This window comes from Pleuronectes platessa, chromosome 2 (genome assembly GCF_947347685.1).
Source record: "Pleuronectes platessa chromosome 2, fPlePla1.1, whole genome shotgun sequence".
Classification (NCBI taxonomy): Eukaryota; Metazoa; Chordata; class Actinopteri; order Pleuronectiformes; family Pleuronectidae; genus Pleuronectes; species Pleuronectes platessa.
Window position 1 is genome coordinate 23061697 of NC_070627.1, and position 15800 is coordinate 23077496.

The 15800-nt window shown below is 43.8% G+C and overlaps 1 protein-coding gene across 1 annotated transcript in view; it reads right to left on the bottom strand.

The window, feature by feature from the left end:
* The window catches only part of myh7ba (myosin, heavy chain 7B, cardiac muscle, beta a), a 24551-nt gene extending 9055 nt beyond the window's left edge, over positions 1 to 15496 (bottom strand). The window contains exons 1-41 of the mRNA XM_053441841.1: positions 15400 to 15496; positions 14801 to 14904; positions 14558 to 14701; positions 14273 to 14429; positions 14138 to 14165; positions 13758 to 13854; positions 12989 to 13081; positions 12814 to 12877; positions 12617 to 12715; positions 12419 to 12522; positions 12196 to 12334; positions 11996 to 12114; positions 11565 to 11714; positions 11165 to 11335; positions 10899 to 11078; positions 10670 to 10802; positions 10211 to 10287; positions 9819 to 9906; positions 9622 to 9739; positions 9415 to 9538; positions 8428 to 8564; positions 6318 to 6573; positions 5984 to 6226; positions 5649 to 5825; positions 5404 to 5549; positions 5230 to 5320; positions 4763 to 5152; positions 4550 to 4676; positions 4342 to 4460; positions 4032 to 4228; positions 3759 to 3942; positions 3103 to 3268; positions 2890 to 3014; positions 2650 to 2765; positions 2356 to 2548; positions 2046 to 2249; positions 1259 to 1384; positions 888 to 1058; positions 703 to 807; positions 521 to 616; positions 293 to 413 (exon numbers count right to left, since the gene is read on the bottom strand). Of these exons, the coding sequence (XP_053297816.1) occupies positions 293 to 413; positions 521 to 616; positions 703 to 807; positions 888 to 1058; positions 1259 to 1384; positions 2046 to 2249; positions 2356 to 2548; positions 2650 to 2765; positions 2890 to 3014; positions 3103 to 3268; positions 3759 to 3942; positions 4032 to 4228; positions 4342 to 4460; positions 4550 to 4676; positions 4763 to 5152; positions 5230 to 5320; positions 5404 to 5549; positions 5649 to 5825; positions 5984 to 6226; positions 6318 to 6573; positions 8428 to 8564; positions 9415 to 9538; positions 9622 to 9739; positions 9819 to 9906; positions 10211 to 10287; positions 10670 to 10802; positions 10899 to 11078; positions 11165 to 11335; positions 11565 to 11714; positions 11996 to 12114; positions 12196 to 12334; positions 12419 to 12522; positions 12617 to 12715; positions 12814 to 12877; positions 12989 to 13081; positions 13758 to 13854; positions 14138 to 14165; positions 14273 to 14429; positions 14558 to 14701; positions 14801 to 14904; positions 15400 to 15496 (5776 nt within the window). The remainder of the gene's footprint in view (positions 1 to 292; positions 414 to 520; positions 617 to 702; positions 808 to 887; positions 1059 to 1258; positions 1385 to 2045; positions 2250 to 2355; positions 2549 to 2649; positions 2766 to 2889; positions 3015 to 3102; positions 3269 to 3758; positions 3943 to 4031; positions 4229 to 4341; positions 4461 to 4549; positions 4677 to 4762; positions 5153 to 5229; positions 5321 to 5403; positions 5550 to 5648; positions 5826 to 5983; positions 6227 to 6317; positions 6574 to 8427; positions 8565 to 9414; positions 9539 to 9621; positions 9740 to 9818; positions 9907 to 10210; positions 10288 to 10669; positions 10803 to 10898; positions 11079 to 11164; positions 11336 to 11564; positions 11715 to 11995; positions 12115 to 12195; positions 12335 to 12418; positions 12523 to 12616; positions 12716 to 12813; positions 12878 to 12988; positions 13082 to 13757; positions 13855 to 14137; positions 14166 to 14272; positions 14430 to 14557; positions 14702 to 14800; positions 14905 to 15399) is intronic.
* Positions 15497 to 15800: the final 304 nt, after the last annotated feature.

Genomic DNA, 15800 nt, shown 5'->3' on the forward strand with positions numbered 1-15800 from the left:
CGCTTGCATCCTCATGGCATTACTCAGCGAGCTGAAATACACAAGACAGGAGTGTTTACTGGCAACCACATATACAATGTCACAAAGTGACTCATGATCACACCAGAGATCACATGAGGGGGTTATGTGAGGTCGTATTCAATGGAGGATTACATCCAGGGTCTTCCAAGATTAGCTCTTGTCCTGTAGCCAGTCGGCTAATTTTAATAAATTCTTCCGAAGGTCGTACAATTGTGCAACATACTGTGAAATGTATTGCATGCATTTGGTTTACCAACCTTGCCGCCTTGGTCACGAGTGCGTACACGCAGCTTGTTGACCTGCGTCTCGGCCATGTCAGCCCTCTCCTCTGCGTCGTCGACCTCATGCTGCAGCTTCCTGTACTTGGACAAGTTGGTGTTTGCCTGCTCCTCCTACACAGGGATCGAAGTGTACAGTGAACCAAAGGAATGCTCATCACGCTCTTCACTTTACAACATATAAAACTGCGGCAGCGGTAAACAAGTGATGGTGGACTTACTGCTTCCTCAGCCTGCCTCTTGTAACTCTTCAATTTGATCTGGAGCTTGTCGATGAGGTCCTGCAAACGCAACAGGTTCTTCTTGTCTTCCTCAGCCTGCACAAACACCAGAGTCAAACTTTTCATTTCTTTAAAAACACATTCATATGTTGTACTGCTCTCTGTGCAGACTGGTGGTTTACCTGATACGTCAGCTCTTTGACTCTCCTCTCATACTTGCGTACTCCCTTCTGATACTCTTGGCTCTTCTTTTGCTCAGAGTCTAGTTCGTTCTGCAGTTCTTTGACCTGCCAGTGAGATCAGCAAATACGGTCACACATCAGCTCATTACAGATGAGCAAGGATTAACAATGGGACTCACTCTTACCCTGGCCTCCAGCTTCTGAACCTGCTTCTTGCCTCCCTTGAGAGCGATCTGCTCGGCCTCGTCAAGACGCATCTGCAGGTCCTTCACGGTTTGCTCCATGTTCTTCTTCATCCTCTCCAGGTGGGAGCTGGTGTCCTGCTCCTTCTTCAGCTCTTCTGCCATCATGGCTGCCTGTAAATACAGGAGATCGGTGTCAAAGGGACATTAAGTCACCTCTGATGGACTGGAAATGACTGCTGCAAAGTAAACATTAACACGCCTCTGGCTTTGATGTGAGGTAATCAGGACATCTATATATGTTTTAAGTTCTTATAAATATCTTATCTCTTGATGTTTTAAATCTTTATTATTTTGTTTATACAAGGTCTTACGTCAGTGATGGCCTTTTTGGCCTTCTCGTCTGCGTTGCGGCATTCCTGAACAGCATCGTCAACCTCATTCGACAGAATGGACAGATCACTCTCCAGCTTCTTCTTCTGGTTGATCAGCCCAGTGTTCTGCAACCAGAGAACAAAATGCAAGACCTCAAGACTTTGAAGATTCTCAGTTTCTTTTGTTTTCAGCTGTTGAAAATGACGAGCTAGGGTTCCATTGAACCTAACAAACCATATGAATAATTTGAGGGGGCTCAGGCTGTTTACTGGTTACATACACAACAGTCCTGGAGCACGCTAAACATTTTTTTAAAGGATATATATTGATATGACAGTAGGTGTGATATGGTGAAAGAAGACACGCAGCAAAGGGTGGAGTTGTATCAGACCCATAGGCAGCAGGAAGGTCTGCAGGGTGCCTGTGCTACCACGAACTTCATGGATTTCTAAATGGGATGTGTCCCGGTGTACCCCGGTGTACCCCGGTGTCTAGGGCACGGACTACTGTGATAATTCCCTCCCTGACTTTTCCGCAAGTTCCCCAGAGCAACATATATGCACTCTTGGGTCTTAAAGTGAGAAATTAAAGTGAATGGTGATGCAAAACTTATTTAACTGCAGTTATATTCTATGCAGTGTTTCAAAACCAAAATCACTCAAGTAAAAGACGGTTGTTTGTAGTTGCAAATTATTTTGTGAGTATACAGCATCTACTCCACTGCTTTTTAATGCCGTGGTTTATTGATAAATGCCCTGCTTTGGAGTTTTAACTACATCTTCTTACCTGAGAGTGCAACAGGTTGACTCTCTCGGTGGCCTCCAGCAACTCATGCTCAGCCAGCTTGCGTGCACGGTCGTTTTGCTCCAGCAGGGCCCTGAGCTCCTCCACCTCGGCAGCCAGCAGGTTGTTTCGCCGCTCGGTCACTGCCACCTGCTCCTTCAGCTCCTCATTCTTGTGAATGGTGTCATCTAACTCCATCTGAATGTCCTGGAAACAAGTAAGAGCACAGATATTTTATTAAGTGTGTAACAATAGAGATGTATTGGATAGGACCTGCAGGGTGAGCATGCTGCTGTCTGCTGTGTGGACTCACCTTGATCTGAACCTGCAGGCTCCTCAGGAGTTTCTGGGACTCGGAGGCCTGCCGGTTGGCGTGGCTCAGCTGCACCTCCATCTCATTCAGGTCACCCTCCATCTTCTTCCTCAGACGCACTGCCTCGTTGCGAGACTTACACTCGGCATCCAGGGTGGCCTGCATGGAGTCCAGGTTTCTCTGGTGGTTACGGCTAGAAGGCGATGAAGAGGTAAATAGAATAAAGTGGTTGATGGGGAGAGAATCTTCAATGTGCTATGAAGTTGGATGAAAAGAGCGATCTGTACAACTCACCGGAGGCTGTCGAGTTCCTCGTCCTTCTCTGCCAGCTTCCTGTCAACATCGACCTTAATCTGGTTTAACTCCAGCTGGATCCTGAGAGTTTTGCTCTCTTCATGCTCCAGAGTGCCCTGAGACAGACAGACAGACAGACAGAGAGACAGACCACTTAACTCTCGATGATATTCACCTCAGTCAGGAATATACCACAGACCACAAAGAGGAGAAGATGAGGAAACATTGCAAACCACTTACTTCAGCTTCCTCCAGCGCAGCTTGGATCTCGCTTTTCTCCACGTCCAGACTCTTCTTCATCTTCTCCAGCTCATTGATGTTCTTGATTCCCTGACTGATTTGATCAGTAAGGTCAGCAATCTCCTCTGTACAAGAGAAACATTTTGTTCCACATTAAGTCATAAAGTGTCTTCAATACAACCATCCAGCTGGTAAATTAGACCTCAGCTCTACCTTGCAGGTTCTTGTTCTCCCTCTTGATGGTCTCCAGATGATCCAGACTCTCCTCATAAGAGTTCTTCAGTTTGAAGAGCTCTGTACTCAGGCCACGAGACTCCTTCTGAGAGGTCTCCAGCTCCGACTGGCACTCCTCATACTTCTGTTTCCACTCGACCAGCACCTGGATGAACAATGACAATCATTGTCAGCTTTAAATCAAATCTCTTCTTCAGCGGACAATGAGAAGTTACGGTGGAGCCCAAGTACTGAGTTGGACCCTGTAGCTCTGCCATAGAGTCAGGTACACTATCTTATAGAGTTACAAGGTAAGATAAGATCAGCTTAGTCAAATTTTGGATATTCAGGAAGATTTGAATACTCAATTTCTTAATTTTTCTTCTTTGTGCACTATTTGTGTTATATAATGTTTGACAGTTATTTAATGTTAGATTGAAATGATGTAAGATAAGATATAAAGTTACCATGTGACAGCAACAAAAAGCAATAGTGAAATACACACTCAGTAAAGGTAATACATTTTATTGAAAAAGTAATATTAACCCAGGGAAATGTAAAATATACAAATTGTTTATCTTCAGGGCAGTAAATGCAATCTCATGTAGTAGTTGTCAACAGGAAACATGTGACTTTTGTGGGTTCCCTTCTCTTACCTTGTCAAAGTTGCGTTGCTTTTTGTCGAGTGCAGCAGCTGCAGCATTAGCTCGCTCCAGGTCGATGATCAGGTCCTCGATCTCTGTCTGGAGCCGATGTTTGGTTTTCTCCAGGGAGGAGCACTTGGCATTAGTGGCCTCCACCGCCTCCTCAGCCTCCTGCAGACGTATCACCAGCTTCTTCCTAGAGAGAAGCAAACAGATTCCAATGTCACGCCTTCAAATGATCATTCTTCACCATTTAATTCTGTCAAAAAAATACATCTCACTCACTTGGCTTCCTCCAGCTCCTCAGTTCTCTGGATGGCATCAGTTTCATACTTGGTCCTCCACTGAGCCACGTCGACGTTGGCCTTGGACAGAGCTCTCTGCAGCTCAGCCTTGGCCTCCAGCTCCTCGTCATACTGCTCCCGCAGGAGATCGCAGTCATGGCGCGTTGACTGCAGCGCGTGGGCCAGGGAGTTCTTAGCCTTTAGAGACCAATCAGGGTGGTGGAGAGCAGTAAGCTAAACTGTAGGATCTCTGAATCCCTGCGAGTTAGCCCTGTGAATTACTACTAAAGATGTATTTATTGGTATCAGACCTTATTTTCCTCCTCCAGCTGCTTCTTGAGCTCCTCCACGTTCTGGCTGAATGTGTTCTTGGCCCTCTGGAGCTGAGACACCATGGACTCTCGCTCCTCCAGCTTCCTTCCCAGCTCGGCTGCACCAGGAGGAGAAAAAGTCCCGGTGTTAATAACCAACCTGTGAGATCTATTGTGAGATATAAATAATAAAGTAATTAGTGTTTACCACTCTCAGCCTGAGCACGGGCCCTTTGGGTGCTGGTGTCGTTGAGCTGCCTCTGGAGCTCTTCAACCTTAGCTTTAGACTCGTTCATTTGGTCTTCATACAGGCGACACATCTTCTCGGAAGTGGCCTGGAGACAAGAGAAAGAAATTTGGGATCTAATTTGGTCCCATCCTGCTTTAATTCTCTCATTGCGTCTCTTGTTATTCTTTCTACCTTGCCCTTGGAAAGATGCTCCACAGTGGAGGCCAGATCATCTGCCTCCATCTTGGCCTCTGCCCTCTCCTTCTCCAGCTTCTGTTTGACTCGCTGCAGGCTGTCGATCTGCTCACTCAGCTCGGCCACGCCGTCGGCATGCTTCTTCCGCAGGGCGGCCGTCGTGGTCTCGTGGTGAAGCATGGACTCCTCCAGGTCTCGCCGCAGCTTCAGATAATCCGTCTCTCTTTTCTTGTTAATCTCCATCTGAGCTGAGGTGGTCCCACCAGCCTCCTCGAGGCGCTCGCTCAGCTCCTCAAGCTCACGAGCCACATCACCACGCTGCTTCTCCACTTTGGCCCTGCAAGCCCGGTCGGCCTCCAGCTCCTCCTCAAGCTCCTCTGAACGAGCCTGGAGGAAATTGATGTCAGTTATTTTGTCAAAATTAAATTTTTATATCTGTTGGAGGTTAATAGACGAGTTTGCACCTGTAACTCTTTTATCTTCTTCTGGAGCTGATTGACCAAGGCCTGCTCATCCTCAACCCTGGTGCTCACCGCATTCATTTCAAACTCTTTCCTGTTGGGAAAGACTTCGTCATTACTTCATAACAACTTCAAAAGCAAGATGACGTTTTTTTGTGTGAATATATGATGACTCACTTTTTCAGCCTCTCTTCGATTTGCTGTTTGTCGTTCTCCATATCCATAAAAGTCTCCATGGAGAGTTTCAGATCCCCCTCCAGCTTACGTCTGACCCGTTCCAGGTCCATACGCAGTTTCTTCTCTTGTTCCAGGGAGCCCTCCAGCTGATTCACATTAGGAAGGTAAAACATGTTAGTTTTCACTATGTTATCGCCTGTCGACGAAATGAAACCTCTGCTTTTCAAAGCAATAAATGAACTCACATCATCCACTTGTTGCTCCAGCTTTGCCTTGGCTTTGGTCAGAGAGTTGACTTTGTCTTCCTCTGCCTGCAGGTCGTCCAGAGTCTGCTGATGGGCCTCCTGCAGAGCCTTCTTCTCTTTGGTCAGCTTCAGGATGGTTTCGTCCATAACAGACATTTCCTCAATCAGGTTCTTCACCTGCACAGAATAAGTAGAATTTTTTTTTACCATTGATGAGAAATTAAAGACACATTTATTAATTTAGTCGTACAATCCACTTAATGTGCTGCAGATCTTTCAGAGACCTTAAGCGCCCTTTAGAGGCAACTCTTAATCTCCTCATGCACTCTCCTCACCTTGTTCTCAGTGGCATGTTTCTCCTTTTCCACTTTAGCAAGAGTGACCTCCAGATCGTCGATGTCTTTCTTAAGTTCGGCGCACTCGTCCTCCAGCTTGCGCTTCTTGGCGAGCACATTAGAGCTCATCTCCTCCTCATCCTCCAGCCGCTCAATGATTTCTTTCAATTTGGCCTCCAGCTGGATCTTAGTTTTGATGAGCAGTTCACAGCGGTCCTCAGCATCAACCAGATTGTCCTGCTCCTGTTGGGCAAAAAGTGCAGCAGGTGGTAAGTGTGTCCAAGCACTTCTACAGTATCTGTGTTTGTAAAAGCTGAATGTTTGAATCACTTACTGCCTGCAGCTGTAGAGAGAGGTCCTTCTTCTCTTGGGTCAGGCTGACCTGCCTCTCCTCCAGCTCTATACGCTTGACCTCGGATTTCTCCAGAGCCTCTTTCAGCTTGGCCAGCTCCTCCTTCAGAGCAGCCAGCTCTTTTTCGGTGGCGGCGCTCTTCAGCAGAGGCTTTATTTTGAAGAAGAGCTTCATCCAGGGCCAGTGCTTGACAGCGTTAAAGGCCCGGATGTTCCACTGGATGATCATCAGGGCTTCACTGATGAATGATGAGAATGAATACAACTTTAAATGTTTTCTTGTCATTTTAAACACAGGTCTAAAATGACAAATAGATTAGTGATTACCAAACAGGGGCACTTGTAGCCATGAGATTGTTTCTGCACTTGCTAGGTTTCATGTTTAGAAGAGCTTAACCAATTGGAAAAAAACTGAAACAAAAACATATGTGTCCTCTCATTTAAAAAAAAGCTTAATTTTCAAAGCTATAAACAAATAGATTTCAGTCATTTTATGGTGAATTGGTAGAATTAATGAACCCTGGTATTTCAATTACTGACTGAAATCAATAAAGATTGAATAATTTGCATTATTGAGGTTTAAAGGAAATAAGTGAATACATTTATTTTTACAAATACAAACTTGAATGTGTTCACAATATGTAAAGTTTTAGACTTATTAAGTTTTTGTTATATTTATTTTATTTTAACTTATTTATAAAAAAAGACATTTTGATTATATGGATATATAAAACATGGGATTCATAATTTGATTGATCCAAGCGGAAAATTATATATTAAATGAAAATAATTCGCTGATAATAATGATGATTGTTTAACAGTTGAGGGTAGTTCACAAAAAATAATGGAAGGTAAATTAAAATAACAAAAATTGATATCATATATATATATATATATATACACACACACACACAAATCATGTTAACATAACATTGAGTTTAAAATCAGTTGAATTTGAAACTGTACTGTGACCGATGTTGGCCTCGTGTCACTTTAAGAGAAGTTGAGAGCGAGAACATAAAGAGAAGAAGGTCAAAAAATTTATCCTGGACTTCCCCGTTTATTTATTTAGTGACTTCTCCTTGGTGCTTGATTTTATTGGCACTGATCCTGCGCCCTTCTCCTCCCACGTATCTAATCATACACCAAAGGATGCGACGTGAAATCATACACCTACTGATGCTTTTGATGTTTCATGACTGTGACCAAACGGGTCGCTAGATTGATTTAGTCTCAGTAGGATGGCGTCTAGCGGCACCTAAATATGGAGCTGGAGCAGAGTGGTCAAGGACTTCTTGTCAGTGTTTAGGGCGTGAGTTTAAGTGAGCGTGCACACGCTGGGGTGGAAGGTGACTGGAGTTGGGGGGGGGGGGGGGGGGGTGGATGATTGCATGTTTGACATGACTCCACGTCGAGTGCCTCTCAAAGGTGAGTGTCTGTGTTTATTTAGAAACTAAAACCCTCTGTCCAATGGCCGGTTTAAATCCGCTGTCACCCTTCACATATTCCATCAATGCACTCACTTAGAAGTACAGGCGCCGGGGACAAAAGGGGCCAGGGGCCATTGGGTGTCCAGGGAGGGGGCCGAGGGTTGTATTTTTAGGGAGGGCCTCAGCAGCTGCCACTTGACACATGTCGCCACCTGGCTCTGGGGACACCGTCAGCATTGTTTTATTTAGAGAGAGAGAGCGGATGGAGAGTATGGCCGTAGACCTGAGAGAGTGGGGTATGTGTGTGAGCCTGAGTTAGGGCCCTTAATAACAGAGGGGCCACACACACATGCCTGGTAACCATACAAGGGCAAGCACACGCCTCGCACACACCGATAACACTGCCCTTGCATGCCAGGCATAATACAGCGAGGGAGTGAACACTGAGGTATAGTGTAACACAAGCTGAAAGGCTCGCGGCCGATCGTGTTGCGATTGAACCTGTTCACTGAAGCAACTGGTGCTGCAGCTCTTTCTGTTTTCTCTACTCATGTCTACACCTTCCTGAGAGGAACAAAGCTCAGAGCTCTGCTGTGCCGCCAAAGGCATTTTATATTCATTTGAGATTTTGATGACGGATGTAAATGTGATGTGGTCTTTTACCTCTTTCCCTTCATTCTCTCCAGCGCCCTCCTCATGATTTTGCCTCGAGCGGATGCCTGCATCAGCGTCAGGACTTTGGACAAACGCTGGTCCCTCAGCTCCTCCAGGTGACCCAGCAGACCAGCCTTGAAGAACACCTACATGAAGAAAGGAAGCAAATATTAAGTGGACAGCAAAAACATCAAAATATAACTTGAAATAAAGGCATCAAATCTTGGAAACTGAGGGGATATTTTAGGGTGACTGTGATCACAAACTTGTTTGCACAGATATCATCATGAAGTGCTTCTAATTTCTGAATGATTTACCAAATTTCAAGTCATGATTTCTGATTATTTTGCAGAACATAAAAAGTATATGGAGAATTTGGGTAATCTGGGACTTTGGGTAATGTGGAAACTTGAGTCTATTTATTTCCTGTTTTAACAAAATTTGGTCAACAGGACTTTTACCATAGTTTAGCATGGACATCATGTGACTCAAATCACATGACTTTTTGGTGGCGATGTCACAGAAGGGGTGGGGCAAGTGTCAATCAGACGCTCCTTGGAATTTTTATGACAAAATCAATGGCATACGATTCTTACAAGATTAAAGTTAAGGATATCAATCTGACATAAATTAAACTGTTTCCAATTCTTAAAAAATTATGATTGTGATCTATTGAAGCATATGTATTGAGATGTTTCTGAGTAATTCTGATGGATAATGAGGGACATAATGCTTTGGCAATCTGGGACAGTCCTTTAAGTTCTCTGAATGGGGAAACATACATTCAAAGTCTTACTGAAGTACTGCCAAGTATATTTAACTTTATATACATGAGGTTTACATGGTACATATTTCTTTTTTTTTAGAGTTCCTTAAGTTTCCCCCCGTATTGGGACTAATCTGATTTTAGTACTTATTTATAGAATAACTAACTTATTCTTAAGTAAAGTACTTTAATAAATGGTTCTGTTTTACACACAATCTGCTGCCCTCTACCTTTGTGTGTCCAAACTTGTACTGGCTGTGGTCGATATCCAGGGAGCCCAGCAGCTTCTCTGCAGCTTTCCTGCTATCAACAAACTTATCATCTGGGATGGCTTGTGGATTCAGGATGCGATAGCTGAATAAATGAAAACAGTGGGACCAGTGAGACTGACTGTCCATCAAATGAAAGTGATTTTTGCCTTTTCTGATTCGTCTTACCGCTGTTTGAACTCAGCGTAGAGGAGGCGGTTTGGAAAGCCCTTCCTGCAGATCCTGATGCCTTCCAGCACGCCGTTACAGCGAAGCTGGTGCAGCACCATGAATGGATCCATGATCCCTGCACAGAACAGGTGTCCAGCATCAGCCTCAGCCGCATCACTTAGCTGCTGATGATATGTGATTGTGCCGTGTGTTACCTGGAGTTTTGGTCTCATTAGGGATGATGCAGCGAACAAAGTGGGGCTGCGTGCTGCGCAGGTTGGTCATCAGCTTGTTCAGGTTTTCCTGGATAGAGGAGAGATAATTGAGTCGATATAAACTCCTACACAATTCTACTATTAAAGCATAATTTATTACAAAGCATGAGAACAGAACCTTCATGTAAAATGTAGGAATTTGAAATCCTCGATGTGAAGGAGAGAGGAGCCAGCACAGACTTAAAGTGATGTTCATGTGATCATTGCCCTAAACATCACTGCAAGTCTTAACTGCCTCCATCCCAGCTGTCCAGAGAGGCCCACATGACGATCACATCTTCTGAAACACTTTTACATTCACCTGCATCAGTACCAGACGGTCCCACTCTCACCTTGTGAAGCTGAGACACCGTCTGGAAGGAGGCCGCCTTCTTCCGCTTTTCCTTGCCGCCAGGCCTCGGTTCGGACGCTATTGAATGAGTGGCAGATTGATAATTGTGACCATGTTGTTAATAATAACAATAATAATAATAATAATAAATAATAGTTTTATTTATTTAGCATCTAAAAACAGGGTTTACGTGGCTCTTTGAGAAACAAAGCAGAAACAGGATATTCAGGCCTAATTGCAAATATGCATTTACTATGATAAAAGAAGTAATTAAAAGTAAGCAGAATAAGAACAAAAAAAAGAAGACAAAGCTAAGCAACTAAAAACAAATAAATAGAAAAAAGTTATATAACATACAAGAGATTGAAAGGCGACATCACATAAAGGAAAGTCTGTAAAATGGGTATTTAGGAGTAATAGAATAGACTACATGTTATAATCAGGATCTTTTTTATCGTACTTGAGTCTGATGCAATGTAGTTCTCATAGAGAGTCGCCAGCAGCTTGTTGGAAGACTTTCGGAAACACGCCACCACCGTCTCGTTTAGTGGGTCTTTGTTTTTTTCCAGCCAGCCGAGGATGTTGTACGGTACCTGTGAAAAACAACAGGGACGTCCCAATGATTGGATCCTGTGTGTAAGACACACTCTGCAGCAATGTCTCAGTGTGTTAGTGAGGAGGTCACTTACCACACCCGCATAGTGCACCAGCTCAAAGTGGGCCTCGTACTTGCGCTTCTTGTCTGGCCGTGGCTTTTGGAAATTAGGCGACTTGCCGATATGATTGTCATACATCTTGGCTTTAAAGCTGCTGTCCGAGGCTTTAGGGAACATGCACTCCTCTTCAAGGATGGACATGATGCCCAGAGGCTGGACGAGGAAGAGCAGCGTGTTAATCTAATACACCTCCATGAAACTCCTCCATGATTCACATGGGATAAAACACAACACTTCACCTTTTCAATGAGATCAATGCACGCTTGAAGGTCCAACCCAAAGTCGATGAAGGTCCATTCAATGCCCTCACGCTTGTACTCCTCCTGCTCCAGGATGAACATGTGGTGGTTGAAAAACTGTTGCAGCTTCTCATTTGTGAAGTTGATGCACAGCTGCTCGAAGCTATTGAGCTGCGATCAAAGAAAGGAACAGGTGTTCAGAACAAGCGTGAAGGACGCAACACTCATCCTGCAGCATCGCTAATTCAACACGGTGAGATACAAACAGAGAACCTGTTGGATTTCCACCAGAATCGGACCGTACATCCAGAAAATCTCAGATAATAATAAGAACAAATAAAGATAACTTTTAGATCCATAATAACGCTAAAAACAACATTTGTAATATAAATCAATTTACTTCAAAGATCTCAAATCCAGCGATGTCCAGGACTCCTATGAAGTACTGGCGAGGCAGGGATGTGTACAGCGTCCGGTTGATGCGTCCCACGAGCCATTTGAACATGCGGTCATACGTCGCTTTGGCCAGAGCACCGACGGAGTAGTTAACCTAGAGCAACCATGCACACAAACACACACACGGACACACACACGGACACACACACAAAAGTAAAGCGGTTATTCACATGGATAGCCCCAGTTGCTTAGATACCAGATTCTAGTGAATGTGGCGAGTGTACAGATCATCTGAGGACTAAGGATATGACAGTTTAAAAAAACCTTTCATACGAACTGATCTGTTCTGTTCTAAATGACATACTCATAGACGTTGTTTTTTACATCTTAATGCGTTGACAAAAAGCCCAGAGAGCAGACGTTACATCTCCTCACCTGTTCCACGTTCTGCCCCTTCACCACCCACTCGTTCCCCACCTTCACCCTCGGGTGGAGGAGGCCCTTGATGAGGTCAGCTGAACTGACTCCCATCAGGTACGAGGCCTTGTCCGCACCTGAAAATGAAAAAAGGATAAGTTACAAACCCGCTTTCTAAATCTGGAGTTGCATTTGTGCCAGACATCACTGCTTCTTACTCTCAGTGCCATCGGTCTCTGCCTGCTCCTCGCGCTGCTTTAGCTTGAATTTCATGTTGCCAAAGTGCATGATGGCGCCGACTATTTTATAGCAGCCGTACTTCTCATCGGACAGGAAGCCGAGGATGTCCATGGCGTGCTGCAGAGAGAGAAAGGAGAAGTTATGCTCTGGGCCCTGATGCAGCTGATTTTCTCTCCTTGTGGAAAAGATAGGGGTTCTTACATCAGTGGCCATCAGCTCCTGTCCGTCATCCAGGTTCTCCACAGTGGTGCAGCCCTGCGAGCAGACGTGGTAGTCGTACGGGTTGGAGGTCACCAGCAGCATGTCTAGAACAAAGAGTTCACAATGAGTTAACAGGATTATGTCACAGTCCTGCAGCAGGAAGAAATAAAATATAAAAAAGCAGCTAGATTAACACACCCAACAGCTCTGGTTTCTTCTGGGACATGATCTGGTAGTAGATGTGGTAGCTCCTCTCACCAGGCTGCTGAAATATCACTCTGGATTTTTCCAGAAGATCTGAAACACAGGGAGAGGTGTGATGACTTCCTCTTAGATATGAAACAAAATGAAAAATACTTGGTGTTAAAAATCAAACTCTGTAACCATTAACTCACACAGGTCAATATCAGCTGAGGCCAATTTCCCTGTAGGTCCGAAGTGGATCCTTATGAACTTGCCCTGCAGGAAATGAATCATGCAAGAAAGATGAGATTCAAGAGAAATGATCCTAATATTAATAATATTAAATGCATATACAATACCCAATATATTGAATTTCCAGATACTCACAAAACGGGATGAGTTGTCGTTCCTCAGCGTTTTGGCGTTACCGAACGCCTCCATGGCAGGGTTGGCCTCGATGATTTGATCCTCCAGATTCCCCTGGAAAATACATTTGTAAGTAAAATGTGAGTAAGCTAAGTCACATTCTTTTCTTTGCTTTACTCTTAATATATGTTGAATGCTAAACTCACCCCTGTTTTAGTGGAAGGACTGTGCTGCTAAAGAAGAAAATGAAAAGCCTGTGAGTGTGACATCTTGTCTAGTGTTACGGAATAATACTTTCACAACCAAAAGGGAAAACCATGAACTGTTGTTAAAACCCGATGGCCACCTTGTTTTACATGATGGAGTGTGGTGAACACATGGGAGAAAAAGGGAGGAAAAAGGAGCATCAAACAACATAGAAAAGTCAAAAAACAAAAATCAAAGCAAAGGGAAAGATTATGTAAAAAATGTGGAGCCAAAAAGCAAAAAAAGGAAAAACAAATTACAAGGGATGGGGGAAAAGAATGATTCAAAAATCAGGGAGGAAGCGTAGGAGAGTGGCTGGAAATGGCTGCACAACACATGAGGGTAAAGACTCAGACATGAATGTAATCAGTTCTCACATTCACCACTGTGACAGTGAGGAAAATGTATGGGGGCGGTTTAAAGGGAATACACTGCAGGATTCCTGGGACCAAAAAGCGAATAATAATAATAAAATAGAGCAAAAAAAGCTTGAAAAAGGAGGGAGTGGAAAACAAAAAAAAATGGGTTGCCACATCAGCCTTACTCCTTTTTTGGCAGCTGTTTCCCCAAGAGCTGCCACAATGGCAAAATACTGAATGACACGTTTCGTGTTGACAGTTTTGCCAGCACCGGATTCTCCGCTATAGGAGTGTGAAAAATAACAAAGTGTACACACAACAGGTACAGTGAAAAAAATGCTCACAAAGCTGGAAAAGGTCGTGTATATTAAATTCACTACACTGCAGGTTATAAACAGAGAGAAAAAAATGAGAATCGTCAAATCCAAAAGCTCTTGACAGTAAAAAATCGTGTGGCTGTATGTGGAGAGTCTCCATGTTATATGGCAGCTCATACAGTTACCAAGTTGGCTTCTTCTCTAATTTGTGACAAAAGAAAAATCTGTTTCAGTGAGTTAACACTTACGTGATTAGCATGGACTGGTTCTCTCGATCTGATGAGGAGAAAATACATAATAAATACATGGGCGTTCATATTTCAGAGCTTATATGCTTGTGTTGTATATGTTGTTGTAATATTGTATTGCATGGAATCACTCACTGCGCAGCATGTCATTGTAGGCATTGTCTGCGACGGAGTAGATGTGCGGTGGCGCCTCAGAGCGGCGCTTGCCTTTGTAAGCTTCCACCACTTTGGGTGTGTAGACTGGTAGCCATTTGTATGGATTCACTGTCACACAGAAGAGGCCGGAGTAGGTCTGAGCAAACCAGAGGACATGACATCAAGTTTAACTCTGTAATTTCATCTGGGTAATTATGCTCTTTGGGGGACATGGAAACACGGTAGAGAGGGGGACGAGCCATCGGTCCATAATGGGACACTCACATAGATCATCCAGGAAGAGTACCGGCTGCGCAGGTTGAACAGCACAGAGCCCTCGTTGAGGTGCGTCAGCATGGCCATGTCCTCGATCCTGTCAAACTTAGGAGGGTTCATCTGCTGGATGTCACTATCCTTCACAGTAATGGTCTGAGCGAAAGATCAAAGGCACAAATGATGAGGGGCTCATGGGACCGCTGTACATATTCTTTATGATTCATGAAATTAAATTAAATGAAGAGCACTTACTGTTCCATCTTTGGTCTCAGCAATGACTTTGTCACCTTTTAACTCCTTGATCTCAATTTCAACGTAGGCCTCTTTTTCATCAGGGATCCAGGCTCGCTTCTTACCTACAGAGACGTGTGAGTTTAATGCAAAAACTCACCAAAATCCAAAAGTTGACAGGGGTTTAAATGATCACGAATTAAAATTATTCAACAAATAAAAATGTTGACCTATTTTATTGATTCTTATTCTAGTTATAACAGCAACATATTTATGCAGTTTTTTTATTTAGTGGATAATGACAGAATAAAAAATGTATGACATTTGATTTTGACAAAACCAAATAAATCCATGCAGCAGTTCCACAACTTATGAATAAAATTACATTACTTACACATATTATGTCTCTTTTTTGTTATTTCTTAAAAACACTAGTATAACATGAAGCTGCAATATCAAGCCATAGTCTGAATCCACCTGCTGCACTTCTTTAACCTTATTTAGCAAGTGACACAATTGTGAGTTAGCATCTTAAACTATATTTAATAATGATATGAATAATTGTGATGTGATGTGCCCTATAAGGTTCCGTTTCTTTGAGGTGTCCTTATTAGGCCTACCGTCAAAAGGGATGGTCTGCATCGCCAGTTGCTCCATTTCAGATTTGCGTAAAAACCCAGCAGCATCGCCGAACTCCTGCAAGTCAAAGCGCGGCATGGTGGCACCTCCTCGTCGGCTTCAGAACCCGGGCGCACGGTGAGATAGACGGCTCCTTTGGTGAGAACAACAAACGTTGTGTTAGTCAGTTGTTCCTATGCTGTTTCTTTTTACTTTTATTGACAAAAACAAACGCAGCCATGACTACACGAGTCGTGCGTAAAAAGCGCAAATCCACTATCACCGAGCGAGAACGATAATATACAAACGTACAGCGCGTGACCTGGCACGTGCCTGCGAAGGTAAACGGTATGAATGCGCTGCTCAGAGTGAAATGAAGACTGAAGAAGACTTTTTAAAGAGC